The 24393-nt window shown below is 41.6% G+C and overlaps 1 protein-coding gene across 2 annotated transcripts in view; it reads right to left on the bottom strand.

The window, feature by feature from the left end:
- ARFGEF1 (ADP ribosylation factor guanine nucleotide exchange factor 1) overlaps positions 1-22157 on the bottom strand; it is a 90651-nt gene extending 68494 nt beyond the window's left edge. Inside the window, exon 1 of one of the 2 annotated variants that reach the window (XM_032180759.1) lies at positions 21680-22157. In XM_032180759.1, the coding sequence (XP_032036650.1) occupies positions 21680-21803 (124 nt within the window). In that variant the 5' untranslated portion in view covers positions 21804-22157. The remainder of the gene's footprint in view (positions 1-21679) is intronic. The other variant, XM_032180760.1, reaches the window with a different exon arrangement.
- Between the last annotated feature and the right edge of the window lie 2236 nt (positions 22158-24393).

Consider the following 24393-nt stretch of genomic DNA (forward strand, 5'->3'; position numbering starts at 1 on the left):
ACTCAGTTATTTCAAGCAGTATCAAAAAAAATAATTCTCTGACCTATTCAGCTAAAGTAAGGAAGCATTAACTCCTGAAAGTCAACAATAGACTTCAGAAAAAAATAAATAAAAAGTAATTAGGACTGAGAAGTCCAGACAATAGAACAAGAGAAACACCCAGCCACTTTTAACTCAAGATCCCTTGCATTTGGACAATGATGACTCGCGGATGATCTCCATGGGACATTTCTGCCAAGTTAGTAGGTCTGAGATAAAACAGAGAGCACGGGTAAAGGTATGTGTAGCAAATCTGGCACTTGTTCTTACCTAAACATTGTTCCTAACATTTAACCCCCCTCCAGGTCTTTCAAATAGCTGAGGATTTGCTAAGAGATGAACCATGTCAAGCACAGACAGCACAAAAGTCTTCTTCAGGCTTCCAGCTCACCACTTTTCTTGCTCTGACAGTCTCTGACTAACTCCCTACCTCTGAACTACTCCAGTTCCAACATGTTTTCTTGCACTGACAATGTATGGAGAGTAGTAATTGGCATACAGATTATGTTATTTTCCTCTCCCATTTCTTTTTTAATTGTATAGGCATACTAGACTTCCAGTAGCTTTTAATAATTCTCTTCCAGTAACTTTTAATAGATCTATCTGCAGTGTTAATTTCTTTCAGTGTATGTAAATAGCAAACAAAAAGTGAAAGCTTTATAAAAAGATTCACTGAGACCCCAAATTACCATAAAATAATTAAACAGTTTAATACAACACTGTTGTTCTCGCTGATGATCAAATTGAGTTGACCTCCCTAAAACTGGCAGAAGTGTATGCAAATTCATTATAGGAAGATAGTACCAAAATTATCTGTATTTTAGCCTCTACAAGAGATGGTTATTCACTATGAAAGTTGAGGTTTTTTCCTTTAAATGGGATTCCCAAGATACACGCCATGGCAATTTGTCCTCCTGTAAGCCCTACAGCTTTCCCTATCACACCTTCCAAAACGCAGACATCTCCTCCCTTCCCCCAAATCCTCCGAAACACAGAGACTATGCAATGGCCAAAAGTCCTATTTTGGGGGTCCACAAAGAGGCTGATAGCAGCACTGGACCTTTAGGGGTGCAGTTTTTGTTGTTTTAACCTAGAAAGCTAACCTTAACCTAATGAGAAACAGGAGTGGAAAGAATATAGATAGAGATACATACATAGGACCAAAGTGTGAATTTCAACTACGTGCACTCTCCCTGTTGTAGGATACCATGTGTGTTTGTTTCCCCTCAAACTCCTGAGCCCACACCTTAGCACAGACCCTCAGATTTATTTTATTTATGCATCTGCTCTTCTGACTGCTGTTATTTGTTGTGGTCCATTAACTTTCTTTCTTCTCTCCTTTGTCTCCTCGGCAAGATCACAGCTCACACGGCTACAGTACGAGGACAGAAAAGAGCAAAGCTCTGTGCAGATTTAAGCAAGTCACTGCTATGGTCTTCATCCAGCATATGATTGAGGCCATCAAACACATAATAAATAGCAAGTAGTTCTTGCATAGACTTGCAAAGCAGACGTAAGAGTACAGTTGAACACTTTACCTGCTTTCCATCACAGCTTATTACTCCAATTTCATGTTTACAGGTATGGAGGGAATAACTAAGGAAGCACCAATTAATCACACGATTTAAGAAATGCTCCAAACACCAGTTATATTTCAAGTCTGACAACTCTTGATGAAATTCAGTGTAGATCCTCCTTGTCACGCTCTTACAAAACCCTGAAACCTCGAACCAACTGAAGTACTGCAGATTATCTCGATAGGTTAGAATATAGGGAGTGGTACCCTCTGAAGTGTGTAGAGATGTAAGAATGTGTATGTGTGCACACATACATAGGAACACAAAAATGTGTACAGGTGAGGTGCTTAAACTTCAAACTGCACTAACCCTCTAAAGCAAGAGCTAATATAAGGAAGGAACATGGTGTGTTGTCATGTCCTATGCCCTATCTTCTGATCTGTTGGAGGTTTGCAGCAAGTCGCATTGAAGTATTTTTCTGCTTTCACATCTGCAACTCAAAACACAGCAACTGTGTCTGATGGTCCTTGTTGGGCTTTTCATCTGCAAAGCAATCTTCTGAACTTCATTTACAGACTGTCATTCATACAGACAGCACCAAGCTCTCAGCTCCATTGCTCATGATAGAGTTATCATTTGGGAACATGCAACTGATGTAAATTCAGAAACTCGACCTGTCTCGATGCAGCCAACCTCACTACCTACTCCTTCGGGTCATTACGTACGACATTTTCAAACAGAGCATCACTGGCAAATCTCTTCAAAAGAAGAAGCTACTCTACTGGCCTCTTTCTGCTTAAAATTAATTCAGAATAGTTCAATCCAGGGTGTTTCAGGACTAGGTTTTCTGTAATAACCTTTCTACTTGCTAAGCCCCAAGTCTAAAATAGTGTCAACTCAAGTTGCTTCACTCTTCTTCACAGGGAAGGGGGACACAGATGTAGGTCACACATTGCCAAGAATAACTGAATTGCGCTCACTAGCATTTCTAGTATGTGGCAGAAAAGCTCATTTTCTGTAGCAGCAAATCCCTCTGCTTCCCTCCAGTAATTTATGAGTCCCCATCTTTTCTTAAATACACAGGAAACTCCCAGCAGTATCCAAACTTGGGTCTTCACTCCTCAAAGAAATTTCTTAGATCAAAATCAAAGCATGGAAGCAGATTTTATTTACATCTTTGAAACACAGTTAAGAGGATAGCAACAGATCTTTATTTTATCAAACAGCACACACCTTTAAACTACACCTTGTTCCAGCCCTTTGTGGTATCTCTTCCCACTACCCCCCGACCCTGGTTTCACATTCAGAACTGGCAGCACAAGCTGCTCAAAAGATGGGTTAATATGCAAGCAATTTGCTTTCTTACCAAATCCAGGCACCTAACGAGATTATAGAAAAGATCTTGCTGAGAGGCTTGGTTTCCCAATATGCTTTACCCAATCCAACAGAGGGTGACCACTGAAGAAGGCGGTTCCTCCTAACTGCGTGCTCCTTACACAATCGCTGCCAAGGCACGAGGCTTAAATAGCTTGGTAATTTGGGTTTTCATTGGGTCTTCTTTCTCACATACTACGTTAAGGTTCTTGTGAGGTGTGTAAGTCCTCATTCCGGAGGCTTCTGCCCCAGCACACAAACACAGCAACAGCTATCCAAAAAAAGAAGCCAGTAGCACAGCATTTTGAAAACAGTCCCCTCAGATATTTTGATTTTTTAAAATATTTTTTTCCCTCCTTAAACTAAACAACATATTGTGTAGATGGATGAATCAAAACACTACACAGGCCAAGCAAAGACTTCTCAGAAAAAAAATTTTAAGAATATTGTTCAGTGCATCAAATGGCACAAACCTTTTTGCTGCTTTATGTAACATGACCTTCCTCATCACTGCAGCAGCTGTAATACGGCAGTACGATTCTGTGCATGTTTACACAGGGCCCTTACCAGTTGAAAAGCAAAACAGTTATGCTGTATTAAGAAAGTAAGAGATTAAGTTTTAAACTTGAAGTTCAACTTTTATTTTTTTACTTTTATTTATTTATTTATTTATTAAACTTGGATCTGTTCCTTCAGCTGGTTTTACCATGTGTCTGAAGGTAAAAACACAAGAGAAAACAAGTGCTTTAGCCAGGATTGCTGCTACTGATGGGGAAATGTGGGGTGTTAATTATAACAGAAATCACATAAAGAACAGAAAACTAAATTCAACGTGGAAACATGGAAATGTGTGCCGAGGGAGGTAATTTATTTCTTTACTATGGAATATGGGAGGACAAAATACTGCAGAGATACAACCAAATTAAGACAGTCCCCTAGAAAAGTCTGACGAAAGGATATACTACAATTAGACTGGAGTAACTGTAATTTAAAGAAAGCACAATTCTACTGAGTGTAATAGCATACATTACACTGATTAGAGTATGAGAATTTGGTTACCATCTCTCTTACCTAGTACCAAGTTGCTGACCTAGGAACACCACTGGAAGTCTTCTGAGACAAATAAGCAGCTTTTCTGCCTTAATTGATTTGACTTTTCAAATACCCTTGCCAAGAATCATAAGTGCTGTCTAACTAACCCATAACAAGTTAAGAGAAACTAATTAAGAATTACAACTTCTATAAAATTGGAATTATAAATCAACATAATTATGTCTTCAATGAAATGAAACTTAGGGCAGACGTTATATCCACATCTTCTCAACGCAACATTATAAAGCACTCTGTGTGTATGAGGCTCATGGAAATACCTAACTCCACTAGAAAGACTTCATCTACTCACAAAATTAGGTTTCAAATTTGAGGAGAAAAAAAAAAAAAGAAAAAAACAAGCCTTAGGCCGTGACAGAACTTAATGGTTTATAATACTGCATAATTGTTCTACGTTTCGCTAGAGTTGTTTGTACACTTAAAAATGACAGTATAGGGAAAAAAAAATGCTCATCTGATTCAACTGATGTGATGCATTAGTTCCTCAATGTATTTATCAATGGAAAAACAGAGAAATTTCTCAAAAACATCTAGTCCTCTATCGATTTTCTCAGCACTTCATCTGTGTGAAGATTTTCTTTCAGTCAGCAGAAGTCTAGCTTGTGCCACGTGTAAGAGCAGGACTGCAGACACTCTCTGAACACTGCCTCAAAGCCAGCAGGAAACCTAAGAGGTCCTGCTAAGCAGTACCTCTGCTGTTTACCATTGTGCAACGTTCGCCTGGTTCTAGAGGAGATGAATCACAACTCTTCATGTGCCACAATAGCTTGATACGTTGCCCTCATGATGTTCAGAGAAATCGAAATCCCTCAGTTTTTCTGATTCATCTTTTAAGAAATTAATTTGGATCTAGGTCTTTATACTTTCCTTCGTGCACTGAATATAATATAGCTACTTCACAGTAAAAAGAAGTTTCAGGCTATACATCCCTCCAAAATTCGAGTGCAGGTATATATATATATACACACAATTTCACACATACACACCTCTTTATTTAATGCATGCTTTTTGCTCCCTAATCTAATCTACAGCTTGGAGAGGAAATTTTAATGCAGCAGAGCACAAGATAAACCACAAACATTTAACTAATAGTTTGATTCAGAAGATAGACCAGGGCTGAAACTGCAGTCAGAAGATATATTTCTAGCCTCTTCCACTGTTTATCAGGCATCCCGATAAACTTCTTATGAAAAATATGCCTATCTACTCAAAACCGACATATACTTTTTTTTTTTTTATTTTCGAAGTTAAAACTGAAATTTGTAAGGGCAGGCAAATATACAAATTGTTTATATGGTATTCCTGGTGAAAGCTATCAGAAACATAGCACAATTTCTTGCACAGAAAGAGAGCTTATGGTAATCCACATTGTCCCTCCTTATGTCAGGCCAGACCTTTTTTCTCCCTTAATACAGTAGGCTATTTTCCCTCATTTTTAAGATCAAAAACTGAAGCACATCCCTCACACTTTGCTTTGAATAACATGAGTTTCTGCCAGAATACAAACATGAGAAACAGAAACAAATTTTGCAGAAGTAAAATTACATTAAAAATAGGGGAAAACATTTTCAATCCCATCACTTCTGTCTGTCTGAAAACCTTGTCTGAAATCAAACATACACAGAACAGAAGCTTCCGAATCCATCCTTCATCTGAAGGGACACAATGAGCTGCTTCTTTCTGAAGATCATCTTTAAGTCTGACCTTTTAAGCTCAAAGGAGGCAAACACGAGCAGCTTGACTCAAAAAAAAAAAAAAAAAAAACAGAGACTCGATAGTAAGAAATTACCTCACCCATGTGTAATATAATTGCTGGTGTCTTCTGTTGTATACATCCCCATGAGAGAGAAATTTTTGCATAGGCTGATGTGCTGCTGCCACTTTCCTACCTTTTTGTAATAGGCTGCCCAGAGAAGTGGCAGTGCCCCACTGCAAATACACTACTGCTTGAGACAGCCCTCAATCTAATCTCAGGCCTTGCTTTCAACACAATCAACATTTCTCTGATTTTGCTCTATACCTTTCTAAAATACCTCTGTTACACAAGAACACTTCATCCGTATTCCTTTGCAGTCAAACAGTGAGATAAATAAAAGGCTCAACAGAAGCAATTCTCTTACGTATCTGAGTAACTCTTAAAATTCAATTGATATTAATATTTTTGTGTGTATTGAATGAAATATCCCAATCACTTAACAGAACCCACATCCAGAAACACAAACTATCACGGTCAAGGTAGGATCTGGTTTGATATTAAGATATTTCCATCTGTGTGCTTCCATGTATGCTGTCTAACCTCTCGTAAGGCAGGTTGTTCCAGCAATCAGCAGCCGAGAAAGCCACGTGGTGTGCTGTAGGACTTGCTGAGCCTTTCTCCAAAGGCAGCACAGAGCCAACCAGGACAGTCAGGGACATGTGGCAGACCCGATGCACACGAAGACCCCCTAACCTTCAGCATCTTACTTTTTAACTGAGTTCTGTTTCAAGAGCTTATGGTCCTGTGACAGGACCAACAACACAGGAGCAGAAGAACAAATGACAGATAACGTGCATTTAAGTCACAAAGCCAACTCCTCAGTTTTTCTTTAGCATCAGTCCCAACATTTTAACAACAACATTACGGCTGCAAATGCGGGATTTTATGCAAATACAATACTATATAAGATAAAGTCAAATATATATATAAAAAAAGACCATTTCACCTATGTAGTTGGCTTATTTAAGAATAAAACTTTGTGATGAAGTATTAATTAGAAAATGAAGCTGTAGCATATTTTGCACCACTTCAGCTCTCCTTGCGTTACACAAGCATCCTGTTCTTCCTGCTTCAGATACAACACAGCTGTTTACACCTACATGCAAAGTTTCATTCCAGAATTAGTATACCTTCAGCTCATGATGCCATTACCAGAAAAGCAGTGTTTTTACTATAATTGCATGTCACGAGACAGGAATTTTCATGCAGGAGCTTGAATACATTTAGCTAACAAAACACTCTTTCCTTTGTAGTTAAGCATGCGTTTTAACACATAAAACAACAAAAAACTCAAAGACGATTTAGTAACAACAATTCTGAACTTTTGCTCTACCCAGCTCAAAAGCTATTTCACCACAGACTGCAGATGTAATGAGCTAAAGGAGTGTAAATTTCAAATAAGAGGCACAATGGCAACTAATTAAGCTTGCCAGCCAATGAATGTCTGATGAGCTGCATAAGCAGAGCAGTGTCGTAAGCTCTGAAAACTGGGAGAGCAAACCCAAAAACCAGAACTAACGACAGTGAACTGGATTGGCCAGAAAAATACAAGTACAGCAAATTGTTCCTAACCCCCTGACAACTAACCTGTAGTTTGCTGCCATGAGGAGCCAAGAGCATAAGCTTAAGGAAATGTGGATGATGAAAGCAGGGCAAGAATGCTGCAGCTGCCCCTCCTACCAGCACCAAACCACCCCTGGCTCATGCTCTTCTGCACAAGGACGGTTCCTTCAGGTTTGACAACGCCTGCTAAGTTTCCCTGTAATCACTTGAGCCATTTCGACTTTGGGGATCAATGTAATTAGAAGGTGCAGGCAATAGTGTTTTTTGTTTCACTTTAAATAAGCTGACTTCTTTAAAGGTTCTCCATACCTGCATAATGAGAAATTACAATTAACCATTCTCCCTTCTTGTCTGTGTCACTTACAATCTCACAGACTTCCTCTACCTCCATCTTCCTTGCTTTTTAATGCCAGGAAGCAAGAGGCATAGTCTACTCGATACCTTCTGGAATACTTTTGATCATTCTTGTTGACCTCCTATGCATCTTTTCTAACTCCACCATCTCTTCGGCTGACAGCAGCGAGCAGAACTACGTATGGAATACATGATATCTTTATAAAGCCATTTTACAGCTTCATTTTTTTTTTCTTTCTTGTTTTCCTATTTGTCTTTTTGAAAAAGGAATCAATATTTCCACTGAATCCCTCTCAGCAACTCCAATTCTTTTTTCACCAACAGATAAAAGTCTTACTGAGAGCCTGTGCGTGCACACAATTTAGACCAGCAAACCTCCTTCCACCTCCCCTCTCCTGTGCGGATGGATTAGTTTGCATTTATCACCACTCCTGCCATTTTCTCCACAAATGGATCAGTGTAACACAACTACAGGTTGCAACAGATCGATTTTGCTCCTGGAAATATTTACTTTTGTCAACTTCTGTCGCCTCACAACTCACCCCAAAACAGCACGAACCTCTACGGAGCTGTAATACCACTCGGTTGGGAAAACATCACGTTTACTCCTCAGCAGCTCAGTACCTTCAAGAGCCGTGGCTGAGCAACCTGGTTATGGTTCAGTGGATCTGAGGGTACTGTACAACTGGACTACCACGTGCTTATCTACACATTTGCTGATGCTGCCTTACAGATCCGGGATGGTAAGGTCTCCCCCATGAAGTATGTGCTGATGCTTCCTCGCCGTGGCACACGCACCATTCTGTTCTCCAGCAGCTTCATTCTTTGTTACGATTCAGATTTGCCAGTCCAAAGCTCTTGAGGTTTACCAGCTTCTTTATTCTCTAAGCACTTTTGGATTAAACTTCTAATTGGGAAAATTCTTCTAACTCATTGCTTGGAATTTCTCTGTGAGAAGCTTCCTCAGCTTCCACATACAACAAGGCAAAAAATACATGTAGATTTTGGTCTCCCTTTAAAACCTTTATATTCCTCGTATGCTTCTGTTATGTTATCATCATCTACAGGCTGTACAGACATAGGTCCATTTTTTTCTTGCTATTTATTCATACTGACTCTATCACAGGCTTTTCATAAGCTTTTATTAATAGCTGGTATACAGTTACTCTAAGCATTGACAAAGCACATGACAAAGAATCACTGTTAGCTGCTAACATTTTGCTCCCTTCCAAGTGCCCTCAATTCTTTATTACTTTTTAGAAATAAAAAGATGTGTTTTAATGTGTCGTTTTCATGACTATGAAGCTGGATTTGAGGATATTTTAGCACACACTTGAGCATGTCACGATGAGAAGGCTCACAATTACAGACCAGGTCTCCAGAAGGTACATCCTGAACCAGTTCCTGCTCGAGTGGGACTCGAGAGCTGCTTGTTCAATGTTACCTGTAACTGCAGTTTGTTTATTTACCTAATATGACTAAGCTTTCTGGAAAGTACAGCACATGAAATGTTCATACCCACATAATTAACACTGCATAACTACAACTTTTCCATAGATAATCCCTCCACATTCCTGACCTCTTAAGATAGCATCTCATTTTAGAACCGCTGATATTCGAGGTGACCATTTTTAAAGACGTCTGGCATTCACAGGCAACTGCACATACATTTGCTTTTGACATAGTTACCTAATTATGAAAGTCTTTCTTGGGACTTCTCTGTTATTTTCTGCTCTGCATATTTGCTTCACTGGTCACAACTGAAGACTAAAATAAATGTTTTACTAATGCCTTGTACTCATTCTGGCAAGGACAGGCTGCTGCTGCAGGAGAACAAGACCATCATTATGCTCTTGGTCTTGTTTCTGGACCATTTGGCAGCATGCACAAAAGCCAGACATCCACTTTTCACAGTCCACCTCTTCATTAATACTTTGTCAGGTACCATGATCCGTCAAACATCCTCATTCGTTCTGAAAGTTTCTTTCAGGAGTAAGCACACGTGCATACCAATGATGACCCGTTCTTAATCCATACTTTAAAGAAACAGCTACCACGAGCTACTGTTATGTACACCTTCACACTTTACCCAAGGTAAGAAAAGCCATGTCCCCTCCATCAACACAAGTTATTAAATATGTGCAATAAGCATATAGACTAGGCTCATGCAATAAAACAAACCCTGGCATCTAATGATGATTATTCCAAGCCAGGCACGTGAACATACTTATCTTAAAGAAGCTGTTTATTTTGATGGGTTTCTTCAGAACCTTTTGTTTTATTTAAATAAGATCCGGAGTCAAAACTGATCAAACTGCTTTTAGATAGCGACCTGACAACAAGGGCAGTCATTTGCTGTAATGTTTTCAGTGTCTAGGAGAAGGTTTCACATACCTTTCTGTTAATGTTAAGCAACAAACAGTGTGAATCGTTGAAGACTAGACACAACCTAGGACAATAAATCCTGTGCAGTGTGAAGTGCTAGGAAAAGCTAGAATGAAACTGGAAGATCCCTTTGAAATATGGGAAGATCTACATTTTATTTTTAACCATTCCCGCTGTAGAGATGTCATTGAAATTTTTTGTTCTTTTAAATGGCCTTTTAAACTAGCTATTTCCAAAAGTCCCAGAATTTCTATTCTTCATTTCGGACTGGAATGAAGTTCCACGATACCTTCAGAAATGGTCAAAATGCACAGTTCCCATTAAGTGGCCTGCTCACTTCAAAAGCAATCTACAAGTAGGAATGAAAAAAATGAGAAGCAAAACAAATGATGCTGCAAGACTTTTACTCATTTCAAGCACTGAAACTGTAAAGGTCACATGAGAGTCCATACATGAATTATGCTACTGGCACACTTCTAATTAAAAAGCATTCTGCCATTGCCCCCTCGCCATGGCTCTGAAACACATGAAAAGCATAACAGCATCTTTTCCAGAGATACAAGACAGCCATAACTTAATGATTATCTATAAACTTTGTCAAACCACATTTAAGAGGAAAAGAATATACTGAATAACAAAGAAGTGCAGACTGAAGTTTATTTTTATGTCTCTGGTATGCCTCCAAAAAAGGCCACAGCCATACCAGCTCTGTAATTTTCACTTGAGCAAAAATTCCCATTTGCAGTTGAAAGCTCAAACTTGAAATCAAAAGTCCTGATGTGAGTGAGATCTTTCAAATGAAGCTTTCAAAGCGATCATGCTATTATTAAAGATTCTGTGATTTCCTCATTACATTTTGATACAGGAAGCAGCTCAGACTAAGATGAATGAACACGAGAATTAAGAATATGAGCATGGAAGCGCCATGAAAGCTCCAGTGTTGCCCCTTTCATTCCAGCCCCATATGCATGACATTATTAATACAATGGAACCTTTACTTCCCCATCTCCTATCTCTCATTCACATCTCAAAGAAATACTTCGGAAGTCCAGGCTGCTTAAATTGAGCCAACTACTCATATGACGACTTTTCCTTCTTTTCTCAGGTTGAGATCAGAAGATGAGTGGAAGAATACTTACAAAAGGTCACCAGCACACGGTATCGTTAAGTCCATCCACGTTGTATGCTGTCTTACAGTGAAGTACTTCTTTGACCCCTGCTTACTGCAGCCATGAAGAACAACTGTTAAGGCATTCAGTTCAGTATTAACTGGGTCCACTAGTTCATAATAAATGACTGCTACAAACTATGCTTGCATTGACTAGCACAGCTGATTTTTTAAACGTGTAGCATTTCTGTGTAACAGCAATTACCTACACTTTCTACTGCACTGAGTTTGTGTCCCTCCTACTTGTTCTTTCAAGGCTTTGTCACATGCAAGATAAAATATACTCTGTTACAAACTAGAAGAAGAATTTCCAAAATCATTGTCTTTGTTATACAAGGGCATTTGGTCTTTCTAGCTATTTGCTGTTGCAAGAATGATGGAAGTTTCCTCATATTTCAGAAACCAGAGCATAACTCAGTGGCTATTTCTAGGCAGTCTATTTGGGATCAAATGCATACAAGTGTGGATCATCACAGACATCTATTAGATTATATCTAATCTCTGCTGTTCAAGATTTAAAAAAAAAAAAAAAAAAATAGATATTGTTAATAAAAGGTAGATGAACTACTAACATTTTTAAAAAGCTCCTCAAAATTATCCTTGTATTGTTCTTCCATAGAAAAACCCTTCCTTTCATTGTGAAGATGCCTCACTCTGACCCCAGCCTTGCCTCTGATCCAGTTTCATAGAGAGGCTTAAGGCAGGAGGAGGTTTTCTGGTTTGGAGGATGTCATTCAAGTGGAATCCTACCCAGATCCATAACAGAAACTCTAGGGGTAGGTAGGAAACATCTCAGTGCAGTGCCACCTGCCTCAAGTTCATCATTGGAAGGACTGGAGAGCAACCACGCAGACAGACCTCAGCTTTTTCTTTCAGGTGAAATGGAGAACAGGGAACAAATGGCCCAAGAGCTGGTTCTCCTTCAATGTAAAGAAAGGAATGTTGAGAATTTTCATGTCATTTCTGACAGGAGCTGAAGTATACAGATTCTAGGATGCAGGTCAAATTTATCTCCTTTTCCTTTCTACTTCTAAGGCACAATCCTACACCTCCTCCAAACCGCTAACCATCACAGTCTATTTTCCCCATAGTTGTGCCAAGCGTGAGAGAGCATTTCAAAGAAGAAAACTCTTCACCGCAAAATCTCTAAGCAGTCTAGATCTATTTAAATGTGTAATTTTGAGCACACAAGCACACAAAAGAAAGTGTCATGTCCTAAATTACGAGGAGAAAACATTTAAGAGTTTCATTCACCGCAGCTAAAGAAAATTTTAATCATGCTTCTCAGGCACTTAGGCGATCTTTACCCAGCTTTTGGAATTTTATGCAAACACGGCTGTCCTATTCTAGCTGCTTTACATATAGCAGTTATAAAGCTCTGTTTCCATTTCAGAGTAATGAAAACAGAAGTTAATTAATTCCTATCCGCTTTCCCATATACCCCACAAGATCCAGCACTGCATTCTTGCAGATGTCACGGTCCATTAGCCAAATGAAGCACGCTGAGTTCAGACTGGATTTTCCAGCTTTCCTGAGCCCCTGCAAAACCCACCTGATTTTATGCCAGCTGCAAAGCTCCTGGTATGTGCAACAGCACCATCCAGACCTTCACACACACTGCTAGAACCTGAAAGGCTGTGTGCGAGGCATGTACTTGTGTGTTATGTTTTACACACAACAGGACCACACCTTCACAAAAAACATCTTGATTTCAATGGCCACTACCATTGCTTTATGCTTATTACCTGCATTAAAAATACAAATTTTTGTTCAAGTACAGCCATTTTAATTTGTAGCACAGTTTTAAAATTAATGTGATTTGGAGCCATCAAAGAAATCCAAGTGCCACCCTACTTACATCACAAAATGATTTATTTAGTATTTAATTTGCAGAATTGATTTAAAATTGCGTAAGCATACCTCAACTGTACCTGGACAGCTGAGCCCTGTCGAACGAAATGTTATTTAACATCTTCCTAGTAAACCCCAACATTTTGATCACAATTTGAAACTCTCTATGTATGTTCTCCCCAGTTTCTCTCTAACTGCAAAGCTGCACTTTGCAATCCTGAAGCACAGGGGTTAATCAAACATTCCTGGTTATTCAGAAACATCTGCAGTGCTCATGGACGCTTGAGATCCCTGCATTTACACCAAGTAAAAAAGTAGTAAAGCTTCTCTGTATCCAGCACTGACTGAAATCTGTTGCCATGAAGTATTTACACACCTAGTCGCACTGTTATTTGTAAGCAAAATGCAGAGTAACGTTCCAAAAACCTGTTAAGATTATCAGAACAGCAAGCGCTGAAGACGAGTGCAGAATTTGCATTAGCAATGGATCACCTTTTTCATATTTATCTCCCCTTGTGCTTGAGAACAGACACAAAACACAGACTGAATAAACCCTGCTTACATGAAAACCTATATTATTTTCAATTCTCTTTAGAATATCTTCCTGTTTTTTCTGACCCAAGAAATACATGAAATGAAAAAAGATTAAGGAGTAGACCGCAGACATTGCACATTTGAACAAAACCTAAGTAGTAAATGGGGTAACATCAATAACCATGCAATCTCATACCGGATTAGTTTACGTAGTGCGTGGGGTACCAGAAAAGTCAGGGGGGGGAATAAAAATAATACATTATGAACTGAAATCAACAAAAAAGAAAAGACAAGACAATAAAAGAAAAGTCTACAGCAGTCATGCCAGTGATCAGTGACGCCCTAAAAACTCTTGGTTTTGGTAAAATTTAGCTGTTTGTATGTGTATGTAATTTTACAGTAAAAATCTGGAGTATAAGGCAAATATGTGATACAAAAGACATGCATCACACACACAAAAAAAGCTGGTTAGATAAAACAATTAGAACGAACTCTGATTAGCAGAAAATTAAATAACACAAGAGCAATATGCTTGCAGAAAACAAAGGCGACTTTGGTGAAGTGCAAATCTGTTTCAAAGTTTTTTTCTTTTCAAGTCTCCCCAAGATGCTATTGAAAACTTGTGCTTTTGTTCAATCCCCCCAAATCACAGGAGGATAGCATAGATTAAAACAACTGAACGAGGAGGTATTTTAGAAATCTAATCAAACACTGCAATCAAACACATTACTGCTTAGGGATCCTTCACCAGCAAGTGTGTGTTTGATCACAGCTTAGAAAGAAGCTAGGAGTGGCCCGCTTCGCAGAATAAACACTCATGCGCAGCAGCAATCGCTCAGTTCAGGAAGCTGTCGGTATTTGTCAGCCCTGAAGAGTGGAAGATCAGTGGGCAGGTGACTAAGAAGGAAATGAAATTCCCTCTCAAAATGAAAGTTTTATTTGTTATTGTGTGTGTGCGAGTGCACACCCACCTCAAACAGCACCTCCCCAACAGATAAGCAAGCAAGCTTCTTGGGACTGTGCTTACGAGCGGAAGCACTATTTCATACAATTCCCATGAAATCAAGTGTGCCTTTTTTTTTTCTGGATTAAGAGGAAGCATCCAGTGGGACTGCATTTTACAAACTCCCACAGCCAGATGCAAGACAACTCTGAAACAATTTTTCCTCGAATTCAAACACACTTTAGGGGGAAAACCAAAACAGGACGTGATACTCATAAAACCAGCCCACTATTTTCCTACCCAGAACAGGAGCAGCGGATTTAAGGAACTTAACTCTTGTGCTGTGTTTTGTTTTGTTGTTTTTTTTTCTCCCTATGTGGCTCTTCAAGCGTGTCTCCAGATAATAAAATCCACACGCTGCTGGAACCAGGAGTAACATTACTCTAAAAGCTGTACCAGGTGTGGAGTCAGCAGAACCTTCCCATTTGCTATCCAGGCTTCAAAGCTACAGCATCATAGCAAGAGCTCATGTTTCTCAAGAGTTCAAGTTCTTTTAAGATCTCTTGCTCCCCCAACTCAAAGCTCATCATCTAACCCAGAAGCCCACAAAGAAACACAAGAAAAATCCCCAATACCAAGAAGGGTACCTTAAAGCTAGGATACAGTGAAAAGAAGCAACATGGGGGGGCAGAACAAAATTTGTCAACATTTAACAATTCAAATAAAATGTTATCAATTCAAACAAAGTATTTCCTACCAGTTTGACAATTACTACTTCTTATTTTGTAAAATTAAGAACTGAACAACACAGCAGTTACAGAAGACAAACGTGGAGGAGGTTCCTTCTGATTTATTCTAAAAACTTAACCTAGTAGAATTTTTATTTGTTTGGTTTTTTGGAGGGTGGGAAGACAGGACAGGGGGACGTTAAATCTTTCTCAAGTTGTTGCTGACTGGCAGTTTTGTTCACATTCGTGTCAGCTGCTCCGCTTCCCTGCCTGGGACCAACATCAGGCCAGTCCCCCAGCAATTACCTAAGTCAACCCGTTCAGCCTTTTAACAGCGCTGGCGCAGTAGTAGATTTCCTCCCGTCCTTTGGAGTTTTCTCAGTGTCCTGAGACGTATTGGAAATCAATAATGGAGTTCTGCCAGGTATTTCAAACTCCTGGGACTTGACAGGCCTATTTTTAGGGGCTCTTTTACATTTACACTCAAGATGTGAAGTAGCATGTAAGTATCCATCTACCTTATTCCTCAAAACAGTTATTTTAACAGTCCCCTGTATCCATGAAGATAGCTATGAACTACCCAAACAAACAAAAAACCCAGCATATATAAGTTTGAAGTACTGACACCAGGTGAGTTTCACAGAAACAAAGCATACCAGCACAGTTCAATTCACCCAAACTTCATTTCTTCGACTGTCCTTGTACAATATTCTCTTTCCATATAATCCCACAAGAGTATTTTTTGTCTTCCCTGGCTATATGGAGACTTTCTGGATGTGCTGTATTTTACTTTGAGATTTGGTTTGCCCAACAATAACCTACAGTTTCTTCTGTTTACTCACGGAAAGGGCATGGTGGCACTGCCAGCTGTGCACAGATGACTTGCCCCGTACCTGTCTGACTGGCACAGCCAGGTCACATATTTTCTGCTTGTAGACCCACGCAATGCACTTTCGCCTCCTCTACCAGATGAAAGCTTCTTCCTTGCTTCTGTTTCTCTGATACCTCTCTCCTGCCTCCTCTAAATGTGCAGCTGTGTTTCCCAAGTCACTTCAGGCCCTGATGATCGCTGTCCTTCCCAGACAAGTGCCTTGACGTGCATCCCTCCGATGCTCAGCTGTCTTTCCCAGACCAAAATACCTTCTCCCAGCAACCCATCAACTCACACACCACACAGGAAAACTCGATGGCTTGATGCAGGAAACAAAAAACAGTTTTGTTATGCTTTTTTTAAGTCATAGTCACCGACCTACTGTTGGCTTTCACAGAACTGAAGGAGATTTGTGGCAGCATTTGTTTACTTTGAGGTACTAACTCAGCAAAGATTTAAAAATATGAACACCAGTGACAAACCCAAACCAGACAGCCAGGTTGCCCCCCAAAAAGTCAATGCTTCCTCATCTTGGCCTTTGCAAACCCATGATTTCAGCTCGGAGTTTCCCTCCAAACAGGAAAGAGACTGACTAAAATACCCCTGGCTCACGCTCCCTGTCTGTAAACACCCATGAAACCATCCTCCCTGACAGCTGAACAAGGTAGGGCATTGAACAGCATGCTATCAAAATGCTACCTCAATCCTGGTTATTCCCTGAAAGCCTCCAGAAAAGGTTTAAACATGTATTTGATGTCAATGGCCAAGTTATTTCTCATTTTTAATTTTATATGACTAAAACCTGCAAGAAGGGATACTGTTGTCATGCCAAAAAACATAAATGAAGCAGTGGCGAGCTGGAGATAAGCAAGAAATACGGATGAAAACCAATGGAAGAGAAAAAAAAGATGACAATTAGAGAAATAACATACCAGAAAACGTTTTGCAGAAGGATCAATTTAGAAAAAAAATCCACCACCAAACGGGAAACACATTTCATTATAAGAAATAAATGCACAGCAGTCACATGACAACAACATTTCTTTTTAGGCTTCAACATTTCAATCACTGCTCTAAAATAAGCAGCAGAACAGATATATTTAAAAGCTGCCCTGTGATACAAAGATGTGTTAAAGTCTCTCACAGTTAGATTTTTAAAAGATAGTGAAAAACAGCATTAAAACTTTCAAAATACCAAGATCTTTAATTGAGGGTGTATTTTACATGTAAAGTCAGAGTTCCACCTGAAAAAAAAAAGTACCTTTTTTTTTTTCATTCTAAGACAAAAAGCAATTATTTGCTACTCATTTGCCATTTTCCCAACCCAAATACGATCTACCTTGTTTTCTACAAAAACGTTTGTGAGCACACCCTGCCAACCATTCCCTTTCCCAAGGGAGCTTAAGGCTTGTCAGCACTGCCATTCTGCTCAGCCAACAACTGATTACGTTTCCAACAACGACACTTCCCACTGTACACTGCTTCTCATAAATTAGCCCCATAAATTTGACATCAGCAGCACTTTACACCTCAAATGCAGAAGGCAACCTGAAAAGCAGTTTATGGGGCCACCTAAACCTTACTGTTACCAGGCCTGAAACCCCTGCAGAGTGCACGAGATGTGAACCACACAAACCCTGCTGGTTAAAGCCCAAGCACAGCATGCAACAGGGAAGGGCAGTTGCAACATTAAGGATTTTTTTAATGTCTCTTTTTATATGAGCAAAACATCTCCATTTATCCTCCTTGCTTACCCTGAAATGTGTTTCAGAAGAACAATTACAGCCAGCGAATAAACTTTGCGTGGACAATGGTGACTTGTACATTGTGAAAGTAAACGCCTATCGTGCATGCAGACAACAGACAATGGTACAATCCCATGCCGATCTCCATAGAAAAGAGCTCTAAAAACTCAGGGTTTGCTTCTAAAAAGGACAACTGATTTTGATAAAAAATGAAGTGCAGTCTATCAAGAAGAGAGAGACATTACCCAAACTATGAACAGAAATTTTGCTCATTCAACACTTCTCCAGTAAAATTAAATCCAGAAGACTGTAATTGTCGTCAAAAAGGCGTCTTTGACTGTTGATGAAAAAACTTCCTAAACTTGCAGTGCGCTCAGCATTGGCATCAGGTCCATGCGCTTCAATATTGACTACTAACCCAGCTTGCTTGGCTACTAGAGCATGAGTATCTATGTATGCACAGGACATGAGAAAATGACACTAAGAAGGGTTAAAAAAAAAAAAAAAAAAAAAAAAAAAAGAGCAACAGGGAAAATGATGCCGGTGACAGTCCCAGGCCATCCAGCAACCTGTGCAAGTAAAGATAAATCTTCCCCCTTCTGCAATCAGAGCTCTACTTCTAACTTCACCTTTTCTCAGAAAAAATAAGAACACCTTCCTTTAAAGGATGTACCAGTTCCTTACTTGTATCGTTTTCATTTTTTGCAGTTTGGGGTTTTAAAGCGAGTTGAGTTCCCAGTCTGCACATGATCGAGCAGTCTTTATAACAGGGAATTATGTTTTGCTCAGCTCAGTCCTGCTCTAAGCCACCTTTCCAGGCAGACAAATCCACACCCTGGACTCTGACAAAGCACTAACCGTTTCTGTTCACTCTATTAAAAACTTTATATTCAACTAGGGAGTTGTTTCCCCCCCCCCCCCCCAAGACCTTTTATGGACTACGCACAATGCAGTGTGTTTACTGTAAAGTTTCCTCGACTGTAGTATGGCTCAAAACCAACACAGAAACAGCAGTGCAGGGAACTGGCTGTGAAAGGAATTCTAATTCCAAACCTGCAGCTCGCTGCCTGATGCTCTGCAAATAGACAATTGTAAAGATAAACTCATTCCTTACATAGCTTAAAAGCAGCTGCTCTGCAAGTACAAAATGTGAAGTTCCTAATTACCTGTATTTTGTTAGGTGACCAGAGAAAGAAATGTTTCTCACACACAGAAAACATTTTTCATAAAGGACAAACTTGTATGAAAGGATCCATGAAAGCTGGAGTTGACTGTTCTGCATTAACTGACAAAACCTGGTGAATTGTTAGAAATAGGATGTGATAGATCCTGTATCGTTATCCTGTATCATTAGATATAGGCTTAATTTCCTATGTCATGATGTCAAAATATCCAGGAAAACAAACACATACACCTTTGTATTAGTAACTGCTGCTAGTCAGAATCTGTTATACTAAAAGTAAGCAACGTTTCACTACAGTTGTAAAGTTGAAAAAAAATCTTAACAGAAGAGTTTAGTACGACATCACAATTTCAGTGAAGACTAATCAATTAAATATTCAGACTGAAAAATATTATTTTGATTTGAGGATGTGTTTGCCATGATTTTTAAAAGCTACATTTTATTCAAGAAGCATTAAAAAAAAAATCCAGCAAAACTTTAGACTGTCAGAGTTAACTCCAAACTCACTTTAGCTTATTACGTTATTGAAGGTTTATCATTACTTTCACTGGTCTATGTAAGAAAGCAGTTTCTCGGGAATAAGAAGCATTTACTCCTTGCTTAAGGTGGCAAAGTGTCCAGTCAAGTGTTTTTCAGGATGGAAGCAATCTGAGATGAAGAGCTGGATGGAGAGACCAAAATTTGGGCGTTCTATTTCCAACCCCGCTACAAAAGACAGAGCCACTAACACTCAGCTGGCCTACATGTGAAATAGGGAGGATATTTACTTTTATCTGGAAAGCTTTTTATAGCTGGCTTAGACGCGAGCACTGTAGTCAGGAGTTACACATTGCCACTTCTGAACTGGGTATCCATGATACAGAAAACCAGACAACAGACCATACTACATGCACAGGCCATCAACGATGGTATTTAATTGTGCTATAATCTACCATCACTGATTTTCAGGAAGGCTCTGTGGTAACTAACATCACTTTTTATCTTTCTTAGGCTGATGATGCCTTTTTTAATATACATATACACATTAGCTAATACACACAATCTTGTATTTCTTTTTCCCTGCTTTGCTCTCTTGTAACCCCACATACCATACAATTTTCCTATTTGAGGCCCAATCATGCAATTAGATCCACAAGATTTCAATGAAGCTGTAGCACAGAGATCACTGGGATACGTGCTTGGGGGGGGGGGGGGGGGGGGGGGTCTCCACCCACAGATCCCTTTAGAAGATAAAAGATGCAGACTGCACAATCTGGAGGGCTCGCTGCACAACGTGCGTGACACAATGGAGCTGTGCTCGAGAGGGATCTGGACGAAACCTAAGACAGATCTGCCTACTGAGATAAAGTACAGCAGTAACTCAAGATTAATACTGGTGACTAATTCTGTGGATGACATACTGGCTGAATATTTCTGTTTCTAACTTGAATACGTCATACAAGGTCCATGGAAAAACCAAAGGGTTATTGGTTTAATCCCATCTGTCTAAATTGTAAGATTATTATGAATACATTCTGTTGATAAGTGAGAGATGCAAGACATACCCTTTCCAATCTCCTTGAATTATTAATAAATAAATAGTTGAGCTGCCACCATTTCTCCCCCTCCATTTGCCTGGGCCTTTCACAGACAAAGAGAGAAAGAAAACAACAGAAGTCCTGTTCTTTTTTTTAAAAACATTAAAAATGTTTTTAAAAAGATAAATGAATAGATTGTGTTAAGAACAGAGAGCCTGAAATTACGCAGGCTTCATTTTGCAAGCAACCAAGTTGCGTTTCGCATTCTCTCTTTGACCGAATCTATTCGAGCAGACGTTGCTACTGCACAAAAAAAAAAACCAAACAACAACAAAAACCAGGAATTCCTAAAATAATTATCTGCAAACCCAGGAGCCGAACAGGAGGCCGGGAGGGCCGTAACCCCTGTACGTGTGCTTTAAACGAAGCGGGCACCCCCCAGCAGAAGCCTCTGCTTGGTGCTCGCCCAGGAGGGCCGCAGCCCAGCCGGGCAGGCTCTCAGAGCCCTGCTCCTCCTCGGCTCCGGCACTTGTCCTGCTTCTGCGGATGGTTTGGACACAGCAGCACCTGGAGAAGGGGGCGTCCTGTGTGTGTGTGTCCCTATGTTACCACAGGGCCCCCCCCCGGGCACTGTCGCTGCCTCCCTCCCTCCCTTCCCCCGTCGCCGCCTCGCCTCGTCCCCTCCCCGCTGCCTGTCACCTGCCGGCCGTCTGCTTCCAGGTCACCTCGGCTCGGCTCAGCTCGGCGCCTCCGGCTCTGCCTATTCATCCTGCGAGCGCCAGCAGGAGGAGGAGGAGGAGGAGGAGGAGGAGGAAAAGGAGGAAGGAGGAGGAGGAGGAGGAGAGCCCACCAGCGCCCTCACGGCCGCTGCCACCCGGGGGGCGCCCCGAGTTTCCCCCAGTGCGGATCCAAGCACCCCCACACACACCCTGCTCCCCAAAAATCCGTGTCACGGCTCGGCTCCCCACGAAATGGAGGAAGGAGGAGAGAAAGGGGGGAGGGTGAGGAAGGCCCCTCGGCCGCCCGCCCGCCCGCACGCACCTAGGGCCACCTCGCAGGCTTTGCGCAGCTGGCTGTGGTGCGCCTTCTTCACCTCCTTGTCGGCCAGGATCTTCTCCAGGGCCCGGGTCAGGAACATGTTCTTCGTCTTCTTCCCTTCATACATGGGCGCGATCGAGGAGGAGGAGGAGGAGGGGAAGGGAAGGGAAGGGAGGGGAAGGGAAGGGAAGGGAGAGCGGGGCACCGGCCGCCCCGAGGAAAGGCTCCGGCAGAGGAAGGGCTCCCCAAGGGGGGGGGAGGCTGTGTCGGCAGCCGAGCCCCTGGGCTGCGGGAGGGCGAAGCCTTCCTCCTCCTCCTCCTCTTCCTCCTTCGCCCCCCGCCGCCGGGGTGTGCGCGGAGGCTCAGTCCCCGAGCCGCCCCCGGCCCGCCTCCATTAGCAGCAGCAGCAGCCGCGGCGGTGGCGGTGTCGGCGGCAGCGACCTGCCCTCGCCATGTTGGAAGGAAGCGACGTCAGGGCCGCGGCTGCCGAGCGGGAGGAAGCGGCCGCCCTGCCCCGGCCCCCCGCGGGGCTGAGGCGGCGGGGAAGGAGGGAGGGAGGGGAAGGGAAGGATGGAGGAGCGAAGGAGGGGAGAGGGAGTGGGGTGGGGGGAGAGGCGAGAGGCGGCCGCCGCTCGCCTTCTGCCCGCCCCGTGGGCGCGCTACAGGTGGAGCGGAGCCGCGGAGATGGCTGCTGCCACCTGGCAGCCGGCTGGGGAGAAGGAGGGGCAGGGCTTCCCTTCCGGGCCAGCAGCGCGGGGAGGGGAGAGGAGAGGAGGGAGGAATGGAGGGAGGGAGGGAGGGAGGAATGGAGGCTCCCCCCGCCAAGCGCCACCTGCCCCTGAGGGCGAGGCGAGGCCGGGGGGGCGCCGCCGTCCCCCGGCGAGAAGCCCCCGGGGCCGCCCCTCACGGAGCAGCGGGCGGGGAGGCTCTCTCCGGAGAGCTCTTCCAGTCCTACCTGCGCTACGACCGCCGGATTACTTGTTTATTTTTTAATAAAACGCACCCTGACAAAAGCTGGGATGTCTGTGGGCTCTCACTGTGTGAAATCACAACTTATTTCTGTCGCGTTGTTACGGTTTGTGTGCGCTCTCAGCGTTTACCCCTTGTGAAGGGGTGAGGGGGTCTGAGGAAAACACAGCCCGGCCCTGACCCACTGGTAACCAGCGAGAGCATAATACATCAAGTTTTCTGCTCTAAGGTGCAAAAAGTAGAATTATTTCCAATAAAAATAGGAATTCTAGTGTCTAGTAACATTGCTAATAAAAGCAGTAGAATTTGGCATTAATCATAGCTAGTTCTGGTTTAGATTTTTTTTTTTTTGTTTAACCTTAACAAATACAAATTAAAAATTATCCTGGAAATTAAAGGATGTAATTTCCAGATCTGCCTTTCAGGCAGGTCAGGACAAGGCCGTAACAGAAAGCAGACGGCTGGGGAAGCCAGGGGTCATCTCAGACCTGGCCGAACTGGGAGCCAGCACGCAGCCAACTGCTCCTGTTTGTCCTCTCCTCCTGCTGTCCTGCTTCATCAGGCACGACAACAGCCTCCAAGGAGGTTAATCCTGCTGCCTTCCTCATGGTTGGTGGGGAATTCTAGGGCCTGCCCAGGCTTTCATGCCACCGTGCTAAGGCCTCGCAAGCAGCCTTGCCTTCTTGACTGAATAGTTTATCTCAGCACGTGCTTCTTTGTCTGCAGCAGAGCAGTCGTGGCTGTATTAGTAAAGGTACAGCGAACCCAGTCTCATAATGAAGAGGCAGCTAGTGCTTCCTATTACTGCTTTAACCAGTTTCCCAAATGGAAAATGATTCATACCAAAAAGACTTGTTGCCATAGAGGTATCTATATCTGGACTTTTTAAGAAATACCCTGGCCTGGGGAATTCCGTTAAAGCTATAGATGAATGCCAGACCCAACTATTAAAGCAAACCACATTATTATTATTATTATTGTTGTTGTTGTTATTGTTATCATCATCATCATCATCATTATCATTATTATTTTCTGAAATGACTCAAACTGCTCCCTGAGCTTTTTCTAGTCATTCTCAGTTAGAAACTGAAGGCAATTTTATACCTGACTGATAAACGTTACTGAAAATATTAAGAGGGTAGATCTGATTTTCGCTTTAGAACACCTCTCATCAAAAGTCACATTACCAAGCACAACGATTCTTGCAAAAGAATACACAAGGGTATTTGATGACCGTATTCAGGTTAGGCTGGTTTACTGAGAAGACCGTACCTTCAGCAGCACAGTTACTGAGTATACTTGAAATTATTTCCAATCCTTCATTTAGGGAAAAACATTTTCCCTGGTGGTCAAATCTCGATTTTGTTATACAGAACTTCGGATGTCAAAATGACCTTGGTCTTTCAAAGCTGACAGCCATGAACACATGGCAAGAATAAGAATTTTCACAGACTTCTTGCTGGTAGTTTTTACACAAACCACCTGAGTCCAAATTTCCGTAGCCAAGTCAAAGCTTGCAAATGTTATTTAGCAAATGGAGTTTGCTATTGATTTTCACGGTCCATTTGGCAGAAATAGACTCGCAATTATAATATCATGAAGACAATGGCTATCTGTATTTAAAGAGCACCAAGGACTGAAGCTATCTGCTTTGTTCCTATTAATGCCTATTTTCATATGTTGTACACAGGATGATTTTGTATGTGTATTTTAGTCGGGCATCAGTGTTTTAGCTGGCATATAGAATT

The sequence above is a fragment of the Aythya fuligula genome, chromosome 2, assembly GCF_009819795.1.
Source record: "Aythya fuligula isolate bAytFul2 chromosome 2, bAytFul2.pri, whole genome shotgun sequence".
NCBI lineage: Eukaryota > Metazoa > Chordata > Aves > Anseriformes > Anatidae > Aythya > Aythya fuligula.